The following is an 18,520-nucleotide window of genomic DNA, read 5'->3' as shown; positions in this document are numbered from 1 at the left end:
TCATGCTTGCCAAAAAACAATTACTATACCTTCGCTTTGAACTACTCAATTCATCCTCCATCTTGGAAACCTTGTCATTATTCAGAGGATATAATATTGTACCTCAAAAATTCCTTGAATTGCTTAAATATTGTCCACATTTGCGCTTCAAAATAGTCAATTTAAATATACCGCTGAGCGCCTTACGACAGAATAGCCTGAGCTGCTACTAAATAAATATTTTCCCGGCCATATTAATAATTTTACTTAGTGCGCCAAATTTAAAAAGCGTACCAAATCATCACTATGCTTCTCGCGTTTGAAGCGTACTCCAAATGGATGCAACACTTTACCTTGCCTCCAATCGTGTGGTTTCCTGAAAAGACAAAATTCCTCTTTAGTACTCAACGTCTTAAAAACTATCTCTGGTACTTTCATACGTTTATTGGACTCGGATTTTGCAGTGTGGGCGGACTAGTGGTCATTTTACTGTCACAAATATTCCAATTTTACCTCCCGCTCCCTGCCGCTTACTTATTCCTCCTTGTGGTGCAGTTATTGTCCTCAGCATCGGCCGCATTTGCGGTCAACCTGGGAATGATTTTGTACGGGAGAGAATGTGTCAAGGGTTGGAACACTTTGCTTTGGACGAAAAATAATTTTGAAAGAAAAGGTGAGACAAAAATATTAGGAATTGAAATTTCTACCGCTTTCTTAGATCCTTCTATGTAATTGTAGTATTTTTTGTATTTGTGTACCTCATAAATTAATTAGCTTCATTTAGTAATCAGGCACGAAAATTATATCATTTGGAAACAAAAGAGTTTTTTATGTATTTTATGTATTTTTCTAAATAAATAATTTGTAAATACTTATTTTAATGCAAGAGACGACATTTTTGTGCTCAAAGAAACTCGATTACAAAAGTGCAGATCAGTATATTCAGAAATAAAAATTTTGGCAACATTTTTATTTTTATAGTTTATTTTGTTCATGTTTCGTAATTGCTTTGGAGTTTTTTTTTCTTAAACACTAAATACCATATTTCAGCGGTTTTTCGTAAATATGTACAAACCCGTCTTCTGTTTAAATATGCCTATACATATGCATAGATCGGAGTACTCCGGGCTTGGAGTACGTACTCCGGCCTCCGGAGGCCGGAGTACGCAGCTTTTTCTGGAGGCCGGAGTACGCGGAGGCCGGAGTACATGTGGCCAGCCGGAGGCCGGAGTACGCGGAGGCCGGAGTACGCATGGCCGGCCGGAGGCCGGAGTACGGAGGCCGGAGTACGCAAAATTTCCGATCTATGTACATATGTATATAAATGTGTATGTACATCTCTATGTGTATGCACATTTTCTACATAAAATACTTATATATTGTATACTTTGTGTACATATATTGTGCCCAAATTACAACTTATGTACTTCAAAATATTCCAGGACGACGCCATCCAGTTTCCAGACGTCCAGTTTGGATTACATTGACCATATTCGTCTGGGCCTTCAGCACATATCCCTTGCTGATCTCGCTAGCCGCAATTTACCTCAATTTAGACCCATTCTATCACATCTTATCCCTGCTCAATATTACACATCCTCTTGCGTACATGTTCAGATTCTACCTTATCTTCACAGTACCAGCCGAATTGTGCAGATTACTCGCCTTGATAGTCCTCTTTTCCATCAGCGCGTTTCAAATGGTGAGGAACACGTTGAATGCTTTAGTTCAAGAAAATTCCACCCGATTCCGCGCCATAGTTGTGAGAATGCGCGGTGCGCTCGTGGAATCGCAGTACCGCCAAGTTCAAATCACAGTGGTGTCAATGGAAGAGCTACTTGACTGCATTTGCCTATTTGGCCAAGGTTTATGCCTAGCGAATGGTATCTTGTGCAACTTTGTAACTTTTAAATTCTACGCGATCCTGCCAATCTGGTTTTACGCGATATTTCCATGCATTTCAGTTATGATTTTAGTCATATTTCACGTCCTGATGCCCTATTTGCACGATGTGTTCGATAATTCGCACAAATTACTGGAGATTTTGTCCCTCTTTACAACCTGTCAGCCGAAAGAGGTGAGAAAGAAGTCGCTCAAGGAACTCAGGTCGCTGAAGAAAATTACCATTTCGCCAATGCTAGCAGGATATAAGTTTTTCATTTATGCACGTAGTGCAAAAGTAGAGTTGCCACTTCAACTCGGCTTGACTCAGCTTATTGAGTGAGTCGAGTCAAGCCGAGCCGAGTTGACCTCAAATAAGCCGTCGACTCAATGAGTTGGCTTATTGAGTTGTGAGTGAGTTGGACTCGGCTTGACTCACTCACTCAATAAGCCGGCTGGCTCCGCCTCCTCGTACTTACACACATACACAACTAAATTCAGTTCTCTCAACTTGTAAACACAAAATGCATGCACACGTATGTGCATATGCTTCGTCAATAAGCTGCCTCGACTCACTCGACTCACTCAGATTCTTAATGAGTCGAGTCAAGCCAAGCCGGCTTGCTTCTGACTCGGCTTGCTTCGACTCACAACTCAATAAGCCGGCTTGCTGGCAACTCTATGCAAAAGTGACATATTTCGTGATTTTGGTGACACATACGATTAATTTGTTACTCGCCGTTTCCAGAAGAGTGATTCAAACGGCGGCGCACTTATTTTAATTGGGAGAGAGAACTTAATTAGTATGTACACATATTCAAACTAAATTGTCATAATAAGTGGGTGGGTGGTCATGGTCCAATGATATCATGCCTATGTGATACATAAATGTTAAAAGGCGGAGAGCACGTTTACGTAATGCAAAAATAAAATCATGAAATCACATCAAAATATTCACACCAATTCTAAAATTTATTAAAATACTCAACAATTCACTTTAGTAACGCCCCACAAACTCCTCTAAAAGTTTAAATCTACGAGAAAACTTGTATGCATTTTATCAATGATGAGGTCCACAGAACATTTGACCATTTTGGCATCCAGTCCCTGCAAAATAACCGTTCGCTTCACAGCATGCGTGCTGCTGGTCGACAGGTCTACCACAGACTTCGTTGCATTGAGGAATTGCTAAAAAATAAAATTAACGTATCACACAAAATTACTTATTTATCTCTTCGAGTTTATGAATTATGTACTTGAATGACAGCAATAGCAAAAAATTACTTACCATCAGCCATGTGCAGAGCAAAAATGGCTACGATTAGGAAGAGAAATGCGGCTAAATTTCGTGACATTCTTTCCAAAACTTTGAGAAACTTATTAAATTTTAAGAAACAAGCTGAACTTTCTTAAACAATTTGGACGTTTGACTTAACTGTGAAATAATGAGACTTTTTCTGCACTGCAAATCTGTTATGATTTCCATTCAACTTGACAAAGCTCTTAAATACTTTTTAAATAAAGCTAATGAATTTATTTATTTATATAAATTTTGTAGCAGGGGATTTTTGTTGGCGTTTTGTACTCGAGTTTTACGCCTTAGTGGTCATTATGCAAAATGATTTCCTATTTTGATGACTCCTTTATGACCCATTCCAACGAAACTGCATGCATAATTACAGGTGTGATGATCAGAGGGCGGATATGTGCTTATTTTAAAATCTTCCATTTGATGACGACCGACGCTCAAACTTTGTGGTGTTTACACCACCAAGTTTACAAGAATTTCGAAATACTTTTATATATTGTTATATATTTCTCGGTTTTCAGAATTATTTATAAATATTTATTATTATTCGAAAATAAGTAAATCCTTTAGATATTTTAGCAGAAATACATACATGCATAAATATGTACTTTGCAAATATCTATTTCAACCATATTAGACGATTTTTTGCTTAATAAAGAAGGCGAATCACAAAAAATTCAGAGGATTAAATTAAAAAATTTAAATTTTGCAAATACTCTTATTTTTATGGTTTTTATTCATACATATTTCGTACATATTTTGGCATTCTTTTTGTAATTATGAAATATGTATTTCAGCGATTTTTCGTAAATACATATCCGTCCTCTGGTGATAATTTATTTTCTGACTTACGCAGTAATATGCATTGGGCTACATACTTATGTCTTTCTACGTAAATATCTATATAAGTACAACTTTCTTCGTACATATTTAGTGCATGCATTACTTATGCAACTAAAGACCAAAACACAAACGACCAAACATACACAGATAATGGCTGTGTACCACTTCAACAAGTTGACAACAAGTTACGTGTGGATTATATAACAGGTGAAAATTAGTAAATATCAGGACATACGTCCAGGTGTGCACGTACGTATATATCCCTAATTATTTTCTAGCTAGGTCTAATTATTTAATAAGTATTTTCAACGTATTTATGTACATTTAGAAATATGATATTTCTAAATGTACATTAATACAATATACATGTATATTCAATATACATGTATATTGCCCACCTCTGGAAATATCTTTCCTCAGCATCCAGCAAATTAATTTTTAATATTTTTCTGGTTAATATGAATATGTATTCTCATATTTAGATATATATTAATTAAATTTAGTAATGTTTTATGGTTGGACATTTGGGTCAACTGTTTCAAGGAAATATGTATGTGGATGCTAATACCTGATTGGTAATTATCAGCATGTGGATTAATTTCTGGGGATTAAATATTTAGGAGATCAACTTTATGGAAGTAATTAAATTAATTTTATTCGGACCTTGAACATGTAAATATGTATTTATTTAGTTACTTAGCATGTAGCATGGCATGGCATTCATGCTTCAGCACGTAAGTAAAAATGCATGAAAATACGAAAATTTACATGGCACTACCGTGTTTTTTAGAAAGTCTTACAACAATATTTTGCTACCATATATAAATATATACATCACAATATTGGAATATCCACACAGATTTATTAATTTATATGTTGGTGAATATATGTAAGTTGTAGCATAGGCTACACAGAATTATGCAATTAGTGTAAAATCCATAAAAGTCAGCTATCTGTGTCACCTATCCGACGAGCTCGAAAGTGCTTCTCACGAGAAATTACGGTCAAGTAGTAGGCGCAAGCAAAAACATTTACGTAAAAGGATAATTAAAGCCTTGCTTAATTGTACATGATAACCTTTCATGTACCCACATGTACGACGGACATGGCTAGCCTTGACTTGTAGACGCACACATAATCTGTATATATAAAACATGAATGAATGATTATTGACGTTAATTATAACGCTAATTTTATTTATATACTCAAATGCAATTTGGTGTAATTAAATAAAATTGTTTCTATTGTTATGCAAAGACCATAAATCAACAAACTAAGATATTTATGTAGGTATGAACTTATGTAAAAATGTGTAGGTATATATAGATCATCTCACTTAGGAAATACTGAATTGTCGTCTTACTTTATAATAGCAATAAATTGATCAATCGGTCAACACAAAATTGCCAAATGACGAATGACGTCAATCCATCGAAAAACTTTCCGTCGCCCATCCCAACCTTGAGTGAGGGGCATGACCTTAAAAACCTTTTAAACCAGGGATCCCGCTTGTGCAGCCGTTCCATATTTTTTATAAATTTGACCGACGTCACGTACGACTTGCTCAAGGCGCGAAGGACGACGTGAATAATTATGAAGTAATCCACCCCCATGAGGACGAAGAACATGGCGGCATCCACAGTCAGGTGGCGGGAGGACGTTGTCAGGACGTACATGGCGGATATTTCGGCCATAATGCTCAACCCGAGGAAGAGTTGGAGACAAGGTTTGCTTAAGACGTCATTGGTCAAACTCTGAGCGACTTGTCCGACTCGATAGTCCACTACGGCACGTGTAGATTTGCGAACCTGGCTGAAATTTTGAGAATAAATGGAATATATTGCGAATCCCAAAAACAATGTTTAGCCCAGTTTTCTGTACACGTTGAAATTCAGAGGATAATTATCAGAGTGAATATGTATTTACGAAAAACTCGCGGAAATATGTATTTAATTTTTTTGTGAGTAAACACTAAAATATTTATGAAATATGTGCAAAAAACCATAGAAATAAGCATTTCGTAAGCAAACTCGTAATTTGGAATTTACTGGTCTGGATTTTTTTGTGATCCAATGTCTTCAATTTTCTAAAACCTATGAATTTTTGAAAATTATCTAAAAGATTTAAATGATTATAAGTACCTATGTTTAAATGGTAATAAAAATTTAAATTCTAAAATATTTCCGGCAAACAAGAAATATGTAAAGATATGCCAAAAATATTTTGAAATTTTTGCTACCTATGTATACGAGTTAGAGAACACACCCACAAAGTTTCCCCATCGGTCATCATCACACAAAAAAGTTGAAAATAAATCCATATCCGCCCTCTGATGATTATGAATACATTACCTGAACAGAGAGACAAGCAACCACTTACATTTCACCACATCTCATCCACAGTTCAATCATAACGGCGGGATAAACCACGATTACGGACATCGTTACGACAACCGCGGCCGCCAGAACGTACCACACCCACGCATAGCACAATCCACTGAACAGCCGCTGCATCACACCCAACGTATCCTCAACCCATCCGTTCTCGCACTTAAAAATAAATGCGGCTATGACTGATGGCGGCGCACATGGTCGAAAATAGCCAAACAGCGACATCAAAATTGAAACTGTAGGCAAGGAAAACTTTGCCATGGTCAAACTTAACAGCATTTTTAGCTGCAGGTAGTTGGACGCTCCTGAAAATAAGGTCAAGGTTAAATAAATACTTACCTGGAAAATTCAAAAACTACGAAAATATTAGTTTTTAAAAATTTGCACGAGCTTAATAAAATGTTGCACCTACTGATACATATGTGCATGTGTATTTAGGTAGCTGACGAATTGATTTCGTATCATTTTTGCATGCAAATTTTGCATCTGTATGTAGTCTGGGACAATCTATCGACAAATTTGTTTGGCAATAACACGACATTGTTAGCAAAACAAAGTTTGCAAAGGTATGCTTGCAATTTTTGCTAACTTCCCAAATGGAGAAGATCGCAAATTCGTACATTCGTACATGCAAATCGAGTTCGGAAGTAAATACACAAATAAATACTCAGTTGGCAAACAAAAATATTTTCCGATTATACAGACTGTAACTTACAATACATAAGTAAGTTTCTTCGATTTACCTCTCTTAATGCACGTTTCTTCAATCCATAGCAAAGTTTCGAGAAGAAATTGGAACTCAGATCGTCTCAACAGAAGGGTCGCTTGCATACCAAAAATTATCAAATACGAGAACAAAAAATAAATTGACATAAACACTTGCCAAACTTGGAGATTGTTAGGAGAATTGTAAATCGTGGTGTAAAACCAGTAGCAGTAATTTCCCGTGTAAAACAAAGTTATCGTGAAAGATGCGAAATAAAAGTACCAGTCCGATTTTGTGTGAATTACGGAGAAACGAGGCTTGCTATTTTTTGAATTTTCTTTTATCGGAATAGCGTACGATATTGCAGTCAGATTCGTGATAAAAGTAATTTCCGGAATATAAGACGTGTAGGAAAAGGGATTTATCAGCTTTTCAATTAATTTTCCCATTTTTATGACCAACTGTAAATATGTTTCCAGGCAGGAAAGTAGTTTGCGCTTGAATGATCGATTTCGAATCGATTAATTTTGAAGTTATTTGGTTGACGCATATCCTGCAGTAGTGATAAATTAGCAGGTTCAGATTGTAATTGATTATTTAGCAAACAATTTAAATTATTGAGGAAATAATTGGTTTGTTACGTATGAACCATGGTGATAATTTGCTTGATTGACTTTCGAACCAATTGGGCCTCAGTGTACTTTGATAGTTAATTCCAATGTCATTTTAAACTCGTAATTGCTCAGGGCTTGCATACTACTATACACATATGCCCATATTTCTGCTCCTTTTATACATATATGTACGCTCAATTTGAGTAATTAATGGCCGAAATTGTAGACAAATCTTAGGTTATTAAGTACGTTATGTTACGACACAAAATATGTTTATATTTATTATAGATGTCTCCATCCACAGTGGCTGACCCCCATATTTTGTGGGGATACATAATATGCAACATATGTACCAAGTTCTGAAGTCATTAGATACATAAATTCTGTTACTCCTGTACAAGGCAGAAAAAATGTCGATCAACTTTAAACCAAACTGAAATGCGTTTGATTAATTTTCGTAGATTCTTGCGTGCATACCTATTTTTCTACCATGCTGCACTTATGCGTACAAATTTAGCATACATATTTATGTATGTACAGATATGTATATAGCTGCACATAAAGTAGATAACATCTTATCTACATACATCTCGTCCCATCTGTAGACGCACAAGATATACCGCACGAGATGTAAGTGGTCGCATAGTGCGACAAATTTCGAAACTAATTTAATTAAAACAATCCCAATATATTAGCATTGAATACATACTAAATATGTACATACGCCTGTATCAATGTATCTAAATATGCAAGTGAAGCAAAAGCGTTTACAAAATAAGTTCCCAGTTTTTTAACAAGAATTTTTGTCCAACCGTTCAAGCAATGTGCATTATACCAAAACAATCATACAAACATATGTATTTCATATGCAAAAGTTAATTATGCACCTATGCACATTCGCACCGATATTCTGCTGGTGATCCATTATTCATTTTGAAACTATTCTTTAGTTAAAAATCTGACAGTGTATGAAAACATGACGAAATTTATTTATTTTACTGATCACTTAATCTGACGGAATTGGCTTTTTAATTTCATACCGTAAATCAATTGTTGTCGAGCTGATCACTTAATTTGGAATTTCCATAATTGGGTGGTATTCCCGATTTATAAATTAGACCTTATACAAATTATATATCTTCATAATTGCAATTCGATAGCCATAAAGAAGATTATCCCGTATTACCGAATCACATTGTGATCGGAAAACCCTAAATGCGTAAATAAATAATTAATTAATTATATGCATGTGTGCACCTAATGCTACATAACTGATCTTTAGTAAGTATTCAATCATGTCTGGGATTTAACGTCTCCCTTTCATCAGATTTGATCAATGGAGTAGTACCGATAGACGAAACGAATTGCAATAACTGATAACTATGTTGTATGCATGCAAAACTGGGCTTTCCCTATTGACCAGACAACGATTAACCGCTTATCTCCGCTTATCGAAGCATTGCCACTTCTAGTTCTATACAAATTAATCTTTGTATATGGTGTCATCGTGTTTATCCTTTTCATATAAAAGCGCTCCAAATTTCCCATTTCTTCACACCGCTCCAAAACCATCAATCCAATAAAATATCTCCTTCCACTCCTCAGCTCCACCATGAAGTTGCTTCTCGTCCTCGCTGCCTCCCTGGCAGTCGCCGCCGCCGGCACGGTCCACCCTGCCCTCAGCCGCGCCATTCAAGAGGGCGCCACCGAGGCGATTCTCGAACTACCCCAGATCATGAACCAGGTCGAAGCCAGCCGATCACTTTCCTCCCTCTCCGGTGACGCCAAGGTTTCCGCCCTCGTCGCCACGCTGCAAGGTCTCACCTCCGCTGCTCAGGCCCCCTTCGTCCAAGTCGCTTCTTCCCTCGGCCTCGAGACCCAGACCTACTGGGGATCCAACATCATCCTCGTCAAGGGTTTGACCCCCGAAACTCTCGCCACCCTGGCCGCCACTCCCGGAGAATTCACCCTCCGCAAGGAAGTCACCGTTCAAATGAGCCCATCCGTCATCGTTGAGTCACCACAAAACATTAGCCAAGCCGCGCAATGGGGTGTTGAAAAGATCAGGGCGCCCGAAGCCTGGGCGCGCACTCAAGGCGAAGGCGTCGTCGTTTGCATCATCGATACCGGAGTGAATCTAGGACACGTTGCCCTCGCTGATGCGTACGGTGGTGCCTGGAGCGACCCGTATTACAACACGGCTGAGCCAACTGACCAACAAGGACACGGATCTCACTGTACAGGGACCATTCTTGGACGTGCCAACGGTATCGGTGTCGCCCCTGCTGCCCAATGGGTCGCTTGCCGAGGACTTAACCACCAAGGGTCTGGAACTGAAGCTAACCTCATCAACTGCGCCCAATGGGTCTTGACCGCGAATCCCAGACCAAATATTGTCTCCAACTCGTGGGGTGGTGGTTCTGGGGATCCATTTTACAACACTGTCGTATCTGCGTGGCGATCGGCTGGAATCATCCCAGTTTTCGCGATCGGAAACTCAGGATCATCCTGCAGAACGGCCAACTCTCCCGGAGACCAGCCCAACCTTATCTCCGTCGGAGCCACCACTGACACCGACGCCATTGCGACCTTCTCCTCCCGAGGACCCAACACACAAGGAGCACTCAAACCGGAAATTTCCGCTCCAGGAAGCAACATTGTGTCGTGCGGAACGGGAGCTAACAATTACGTCACCATGTCAGGAACTTCAATGGTGAGTTACATTGATTTTTTGTAATTTCTGAGGCAAATTTCTTAAAAATCGTCATCACAGGCCACTCCCCACACCGCTGGAGCCATCGCTCTTATCTTGTCTGCCAACCCAACCTATGGATTCGACGAGATTTTCAACGCCCTCACGACCACCCCAGCCCACCCCACCGTTTCCAATGCTGACAGAAATTGCGGACTTCCAGGACCTGGAGATTTCCCCAATCAAGCATTCGGTAAGGTTTGCTACAATTTCAGGGAAGACCGGATAATGTTCAATGAAGACGTATTAAAAATATTTTGTGAATTTCAGGTTACGGACGTATCGACGTTGCTGCTGCTCTTGGACTTTAAATTGAATAATCACAACTTGTTTTAGCCAAACTGAATTATTTTCAAATTGGAATATACATATAAATAAAATTTATTTTCAAACATAATTAACTTCAAATATTTGCGTATTCTTGTCTGAAAATCATTACGCATCATTAAGTAGTAAGTATTTTGAACAATATGCATGTACATAATATCATTTAAATGATAAAAATTAGGGTCAAATGATGAGATTGTTCATATGAAAACCAGCGGAACGATGTGACGCGTAGTTCCTACTAAAAATGGATCCGACATCTTAAATTGTTCATAAACAAATGAAAATTTTATTTGTAATTTAACTTCAACAAATGAATCCACTTAGGATTAACAATTTTATAAATACAATTTATATAATTAATAAAGGTAGTAAAGCTATTATGTCGATTATCGGGTCAAAATTCTCCGTTGGAGATAAGATTATTTTTCAAAGAGAAATGATTGTCTAAATAAATACTACAAAATTACGTAAAGAAAACGATTATGTAGTCTAGATGACTAAAATAAGACTATTTTGGATTACAATTAATTCTTATCTTGTGTTCTAAGGAAATTTAAAATAAAAATAACAGCGCCATGGGTACAATTGACTTACATATTCTCGTTTTTATAAGATAACAAAATCTAGTTCTAATTCATCGGAGAGATTAATCTGTCTACTCACAGTTCTGGTTTATATTATAATCGTCATCTATTACAATCACCTAATTGTTAACATTTACTGCTTATATTAAGAACTATTAAATATTCATTAATTCAGCCATTATCTCTCTCTCGTCCCCTTTAAACTCGTCTCTTTTGACTTTTCGCCATACCGTGAGTATTTCTCAAGTGCAGTGACAGCTTCTCCTTGACGGAAAAGGCCTTTCCGCACAGATCGCAGGTGAAGGGTCGGACCCCCGTGTGGACCTGGCGGATATGACCCTCCATCAAGTACCGTCGGTGGAACGGCTTTCCGCAGTGTGGGCAGTGGTGCGGGGTGGGGGCGACATAGCCGGGAGTGTGGACTCGCTTGATGTGGATTTTTAAACTGTGCTTGACTTTGAAGGCTTGTTCACACTGTGGGCAGGGATAGGGACGTTCATCCGAGTGGCTTCTCATATGAGCGAGGAGATCATGTTTTCTGAGAAATTCGGAGTGACAAATCTGCAGATTAAGAAAATTAGGGTAAAATTATGTATTATGTATATATTCTCAAAAAATTGTGGAGTAAAACACGTTAAATTGTTTTTGAAATCATACCGGACATTTGAACTCTTTTATCCCCATGTGCGTAATCTTATGTCGTTTTAATGCCGTCAAAACCGTAAAAGTCCGACCACTTTAAAATAAGAAGGATATACAATTATGTAGTTTTGTGATTTAAATACTTCATGACAAAATTCATTTTTTTAAGTATATACCATTCCTCACAAACGAACGGGTCTTCTCCATGGACTTTGATCCTATGCGATTTCAGTGTGGTCAAGTCGCTCAAGGTTTCACCACACGTGTCGCAAGCGACTTGAAATTTGCCCTGGTGCCGATCCAGGTGCGTTTTGAGATCAATGGCGAGATAGAACGATTTGCCACAAAGTTGGCATAGGTGAGATTGGTCGTCTCCTGTGGAAGAGGTGGCTGCGTGGTCGCGGGCAATGTGGCGCTTCAGACTCTTTGTATGAGAAAAGGTAGCATCACAGTGGGGACATCGTGCGTATTTTTGCGCGCCACGATGGATGGCCATGTGTCTAGAAAGTTTAAAAATAATTTAGCAACAATTTTCGGTTAGTACTAGTATCCCTAACAGCCTTGCAAAACTATACATGTAATTATTTACTTGCGTAACGCCTTCTTCGAAGAATATGACTTCCCACATTGTTCGCACTTGGCTGGTTTTGACTTGTGCGTGGCCACATGTCGCTGTAGCCGCGCTTCGTCTGCAAATCTGGAATCGCACACGTCGCAAACGAATGGTTTGATCCCGTCGAATTTGTGCAACTCTACATGTCTCTCGTAATTCTGGATGAGGCAGAAACTCTTCGGGCATTTGTCACAGGGGAATTTCTTCTCCCCATTTTCATGACGAATGACCATGTGCACGGCAAAAGTGGATTTGCGACATTTTGTTGAACAAATTGGACACTGATAAGGGTCGAGCTCCTCCTCTACCGAAACGTCGGGATGGATGACATTCAAGTGAGAGTTCCTTGCTTCCATGGTAGCAAACTTGCTATCACATGAGGTCACCGGACAAGCGATGTTGTGGTCGCGATTGATGTGGCGACACAGAAAGGATTGCGTGGTGAAAGCCTTTGTACAAAACATGCACTTGTGGGTACGGGCGGCCGCGGTACCTGTTTCATCTTCATCGACACCCTCCTCGTCAGAGGGAGTTGAGTCTGTGTCGTTTTCAGTTTTGGGCGTCCATTCATTATCAGATTTTGTATCTTCTTCTGAGTCGGAAGGAGGAGATTTTTGCTTCTTTGGTTTTACAGCTTTTTTTGGCGCCACACTAGTGGTGGTTTTAGGACGCTTGACTAATAAGACATTTGTATTGGGATTTTCGTGCTTTTCCGTTTCGGGAGTAGGTTCTCGCTTACGTTTCGTTCTAGAAATAAGTTTGACAAAATTAATACACACACACAAAAAAAAATTACATAATAATTTAATACATGAATTTAGCGTGAATCTTCAAAGCTTTAAAATGATGCATTACACTTTATTAATTCGTATCTTTTCATACCGTGACGTCTCACTGCTTTCCGGCCTTCTCGGCAGCCTCTTCTGACTAGACGGGAATATGGCGAAATTGAAATCGTCATCTTCCACAATTTCCGGTAAATAATTGAAGTCTGGTTCTTCTTCTATCTCTATCTCTCTCTTCGGTGGTGCTCTACGAGTTATGTAGCTAACGAACAATTCGTCCGGACCAAGGCTGTAACGATTGTACCCATTTTCTAGTTCCCTTTTTATTTCCGCTTCGAAAACGTCCGATAGGAAAGGTTTTGTTAGATGATCAACTTCTCTCTGATTTATTTCTTCTAAATTAAAGAAAATAATATTAATACCTATGCACGTTAAATTCGGGCAATTTACGCATTTACGGCATTGGTAACTTGTAAAATCCGTAAGTTTAGTAAAAAATAATTTTACACGCTTTTACATAATAAAGCGACTCCCTTGATTTGCTTTAGTATACAAAAATTTGTAAGCTAATTTTCCTTACAAATATTTGTAAAAGTTTGCAAATTTACAGATTTTATAAAGTTACCAAGACCTACATTAATTGCTTCATTATGTAAATCACCAACCTATCACGGTTAGTATTTCCTCATGAATTTTTAAAATCGCATTCCCCCTATCGTTTCTCGGAGGGTCGTAGGATGACTGCAACATTGTGGACTGAATTTCGTTCATTTTTGCCACCGCTTTTTCCCCCAGCTTGAACATTAGATTCCTGATTTCTTCCAATTTTCCCACCAGAGGGGCACAATCTTGGCAAAGTTCGCAATTATCTTCTATCTCGAAACTTTTATATGGAAACTCGAACATGGCGGATCGACGTTGTGTAAGCAGGTCGCAAAAGAGTTCGATCTTCATGGCCTTGAAGGGGAGGACTTCTGATGGTGGGAAGGAGCGACGACTCCTGGCTTCAACATCTTCCAGTGATTTGAAACAGAGAAGACAGCAGGCGTCCTTGGACATCTGTTCCATCTGTTCAGAATGGAGAGAATTACTTAATTAATTATACCATAAAGTTTTAACTGTAATCAAATTCATAATTCATAATTGTAAAGTTAAAATGTGATTTTTTTTCTTCAATTAATACAATATACCTTGAATATTATGATGTGTATAGTCTAATTTGCAATTAGAAATTAAATTTCATTCAATCCTGAACCTCCGAACTCCAAAAATCCAGATAAGGCAGGTGGACATCTAAAGATAAATTATAAAGAAAACTTGAATTGATAATGAAATACAAATATTTACAAGTGCACTTTTTTAAATATTTACAATTAGAATTTTTAATTAAAATTTTTAATATTTGTAATTGAATTGATAAAAGATTCTTTATTTTGTTTTTACTTGACTCCAATAGATTGAATTCGCATCAGTCAATATCACTCTACCCTAGAGAGAGAAAAAATTAGTTAATTTAATAATTTGTCTGCCCTTGTATTTAATTTAATTGGGAATATTTCGTATTTACGAGAGACGAATGAAAATCGTGGCACATTCGTTGAAGGGAAGAGAGGATATGAGATTAAATTCGTGCCAGTGAAACTCGTCTCAACGTCGCCGGCGAAGGAATTTCATGAGATGGGCATGCATCTATCTGATTCAGATAGCATTCATCTATCCAATATATGAAATGGAATGCCTTATCATGGAATGTCTTAACATGGTATATCTTATCTTGGAATTTCTTATCAAATTCCATGATATCTAAGACATTCCATAATGTCTTACCATGGACTTTACTTGGTGCATGAAAATGCATACCTTGTCTGTTTGCCCAGTTATCTAAAATTTAGATATGTAATTTAGATTCTACTTGTAAATTATCTAAATTTTTTAGTTACATGTATAAAAGAAAAACCAATACATATTTCATATTAACTAATATTTTATTTTTACACAATCTTATGAGTAGAAAATTTGTATGAATTTTCACACATGTTACAATTCTGCGTACCTTTAAATTTTAGCGTAAAACTTGTAACTTATTTATTGAGGGTATTCACGCACCCTTGGTAACTACGTAAACAGCGTAAAATCCGTAAACTTACAAACGTTTACAAACAGCTTCCCGTGAATTCACTTTCGTAATTATTTTTGTAAAAATTTATCTGATAATTGAAACAAAATGAAGATCATTTTCAGAAAAAGGAAATTAATGGAAGAAATTTGTGGAGCTGCATTTATTGATATAATAAATACCACGAACAGTGGAGGCTGTTAACCCTCCTAAATTCTAATCCTAAGTTATTTTTCGACTCCACACTAAATCTTAGCTGAATATATAAATTCTTTTAAATCGGTATGGGTACCCCTTCCTTATTGCCTATCTGGTTATTTTGTGTTCATCTTTGACTTCATATTCTTTCATGAGAAGCTATTAAGTATCACCGTTCCGAATTTCAGCTTTTTGAGACAAGTTATGAAAATCGGTATGGGTGACCCCCTCGGGTCCCGGATGCGAAAATTTTACCAATTTCACGTCATACAAAAGGCGAATTATGACGCTTTAAACGAATTCGCGCTTGAATATCTCTGGTGCAAATTCTAATTTTGAGCTGATTTTCGTAGGCAAGCAAGATAATATCATCAAAAAGATATATCCAAAATTTTAGGGTGATAGCTTCAGAAATGTCCCCTCCAGGGCCCTCAGAGTTGGAGGGTGCCGTAAAAACACTTTCTAAACTTAATTATTCATGTGGCATGATTACCAAGGAGGTCAGAGGTGAAAAATTGTTTTTATTATAACCCCAGATAATTATTGTATCTAATAATGAAAGAATCCGTAATGAATCAAATAATGTGGGCTCTCCAATATCGATGATATTTTGCCCCAAAATGCGATCAATCCGAGCCTGCACGGGAAAATTGACCTGCTGACCTTGAAAGTGGACCCACTGGGTCAAATGACGATTGAGGGTAAAGCTGGAAGTGTGCTAAGTAATATTAAACCAAACAGTCAGGATTTTGGGTAAACTGTTTTGGAGAAGGACCCGAGCTAATCAGCTGACGCCGAATCTTAAAAAACTCGTGAACTAATTTGGATGATTACAGCTCGATTGGATGATTTTGAAAAATCGGTATGGGTCACCCCCTCGGGTACCTCCGGTTGATAAATTTTCCAATTTCACTTCATATTCTTTGATTAGGAGTCACTAGCAACATATATTGCCAAATTTCTGTATCGAGCAATTTTTTTCCTTCCCCAAATTGAGTTTACAAAATACTTTACAAAATTAAAAGACGCCTGTGAGCTGCGTAAGTTTACAAAAGTTTGTAAACTGATTTTCCTTGACAATTTTTGTAAAAGTTTGTAAACGTTTGTAAGTTTACGGATTTTACGCTGTTTACGTAGTTACGAAGGAGGGCGTGAATTGCCTCATTATTTAATTCAGCTTTACCAACTTTTCACTAACCTCCCAAAGTTTGGCTGCATCCTTCTCACTCAACTTTATTCTTTTGCTGTAATCCCAAAACTCGCAATTTCTATACATTTCGCCACTATGGTGGGTCAAGTACTTGCTCAGGGCGCAGTATATGGTCGTCTCGGTACCCTGAACATTCAAAAAATACATAAAATTAGCACACATTTTTGCAATTAATTAAAAAATTTTAAAATCCTTCCAAAAATTACCTCTTTTGCATCCTTTCGCATCAAAAATGATAGCACGGGCCGAATAACCTTCATCCAGACCCAATTTGGTGGATTATCTCGTAAAATATTCGTCTCAATATTGGTTTCGACATATCCTGGGCATAACGCGTACGAATTTACGTTCACCTTTTTTGCCCTGAGTCTCTTCGCTAGTTCCAAATTGAACAGGTTATTGGCCAATTTCGAGTTGCAATAAAATTTTGAAAACACTTTCCAATCTTCCAGCGGGGTTTTCTCGAACATCAAATCATCAAAGTTTATTTGACCCCAGACGTGTGCTACCGAACTGACGATGACGATGCGGCTCGGGTCGGTCGAAACATTTCCGGCTTTCTCCATTTCTGGTAAGAGAAGATTCGTGAGGAGAAAGTGACCCAGATGGTTGACCCCGAAAGTCTCCTCAAATCCGTCCTCGGTCACTTTCCTGACGCCGGGAGCAATAGCGAGGCCTGCGTTGTTAACGAGAATCGAAAGTCCGCCAGGGTTACTGGCACCGCCGTATTTTTGCAAAAATTCTGCAGCAAATTTCCTTACAGAGGATAATTTTGAGAGGTCTAGCTCCATGAGGATCTAAAAGGAATTCACGGTATTCACGTCGAAAATTTAGTGCATAACTTTTAAAATTATTTGTGAAATTGCGTAACATTTTGCATAAAATTTTGTTCTCGGAAAGAATGACAAAATGAAAATTGTGGTTATTCGCGACAATTAAATATGTCACAAGATTGAGCATATGCACATAACTTGCAAAATTCTACTTAATTTCATGAAACTTCTTGTTCTGAAGTAAATCGGCGCACTTTTACTATTCAAATTTATTTCGCAAACTAAATATTTGCCAAAATTTCGCACCGGAGTAAAAAAAAAAACATTGCCGTAAATACTGTTACTAATTTTTCTTCCTCTTTGCGTTATACTTACCAGCTCCCCATTTGTCGTCCTCGTGCGAATATCTTTCACACATTTTTCCGCCTTTTGCAAATTTCTGCACGCCATGATAACTCGCGCCCCACGGATGGCAAACTCCTCCGCGGTCACTTTACCAATTCCGTCCGAGGCTCCCGTAACGATCACTGTCTTTCCTTGGATATCGACTTCATTCGTGAGATCAACCTTTCCCCGAAGTTTCTTAATTATCAGTTTTGTCCCAATAAGAATAGCTGCTGGGAGGATGGCGAAATAAAACAGGGTTGAGCACAACCATCCCGATAGACAACACAACATTTCGAATTAATTGTTGGTGGAAATATTACACTAAAAATTGTGACAGAAATTGAGATGACAGACGACAGACGTGAATGAGACCGGATTGAGATGCTGGATGACTTTTATGCTGTTTTA

General features: G+C 37.9%; 3 protein-coding genes and 1 long non-coding RNA gene across 6 annotated transcripts; 1 reads left to right on the top strand and 3 right to left on the bottom strand.

Annotated features, from left to right (window-relative positions):
- Positions 1 to 2,811: 2,811 nt before the first annotated feature.
- LOC110841926 lies at positions 2,812 to 3,360 on the bottom strand. The gene is made up of 2 exons (XR_002547266.1): positions 3,149 to 3,360; positions 2,812 to 3,048 (listed from the first exon to the last, which is right to left on the bottom strand). It is a non-coding gene; the product is annotated as an uncharacterized LOC110841926 (long non-coding RNA).
- A 5,933-nt stretch (positions 3,361 to 9,293) lies between these two features.
- Positions 9,294 to 10,882, top strand: LOC110841981 (bacillopeptidase F). The gene is made up of 3 exons (XM_022087685.2): positions 9,294 to 10,435; positions 10,496 to 10,667; positions 10,745 to 10,882. Exons 1-3 carry the CDS (start codon positions 9,335 to 9,337, stop codon positions 10,783 to 10,785), a joined length of 1,314 nt encoding a protein of 437 aa, XP_021943377.2. The 5' UTR covers positions 9,294 to 9,334; the 3' UTR covers positions 10,786 to 10,882.
- A 185-nt stretch (positions 10,883 to 11,067) lies between these two features.
- Positions 11,068 to 15,190, bottom strand: LOC110855101 (oocyte zinc finger protein XlCOF6). Of its 3 annotated transcripts, none has more exons than XM_022103528.2 (9): positions 14,996 to 15,190; positions 14,872 to 14,916; positions 14,619 to 14,721; positions 14,094 to 14,496; positions 13,526 to 13,820; positions 12,620 to 13,390; positions 12,207 to 12,530; positions 12,046 to 12,124; positions 11,068 to 11,949 (listed from the first exon to the last, which is right to left on the bottom strand). In XM_022103528.2, exons 4-9 carry the CDS (start codon positions 14,494 to 14,496, stop codon positions 11,587 to 11,589), a joined length of 2,235 nt encoding a protein of 744 aa, XP_021959220.1. In that variant the 5' UTR covers positions 14,619 to 14,721; positions 14,872 to 14,916; positions 14,996 to 15,190; the 3' UTR covers positions 11,068 to 11,586. The 3 variants fall into 3 exon arrangements, with proteins under 3 accessions (XP_021959220.1, XP_021959216.1, XP_035712041.1); XM_022103524.2 differs by having other exon boundaries at positions 13,526 to 13,823; positions 14,996 to 15,180; XM_035856148.1 differs by having other exon boundaries at positions 13,526 to 13,823; positions 14,872 to 15,180.
- A 204-nt stretch (positions 15,191 to 15,394) lies between these two features.
- LOC110844737 (retinol dehydrogenase 12-like) lies at positions 15,395 to 18,508 on the bottom strand. The gene is made up of 3 exons (XM_022091054.2): positions 18,101 to 18,508; positions 17,159 to 17,749; positions 15,395 to 17,078 (listed from the first exon to the last, which is right to left on the bottom strand). The coding sequence occupies exons 1-3, from the start codon at positions 18,401 to 18,403 to the stop codon at positions 16,911 to 16,913; spliced, it is 1,062 nt and encodes a 353-aa protein (XP_021946746.1). The 5' UTR covers positions 18,404 to 18,508; the 3' UTR covers positions 15,395 to 16,910.
- Positions 18,509 to 18,520: the final 12 nt, after the last annotated feature.

This window comes from Folsomia candida, unplaced genomic scaffold (assembly GCF_002217175.1).
Source record: "Folsomia candida strain VU population unplaced genomic scaffold, ASM221717v1 Fcan01_Sc001, whole genome shotgun sequence".
NCBI classification, from domain to species: domain Eukaryota; kingdom Metazoa; phylum Arthropoda; class Collembola; order Entomobryomorpha; family Isotomidae; genus Folsomia; species Folsomia candida.
The sequence above is the reverse complement of the archived record's forward strand: the minus strand, read 5'-3'. Positions and strand labels throughout refer to the sequence as shown.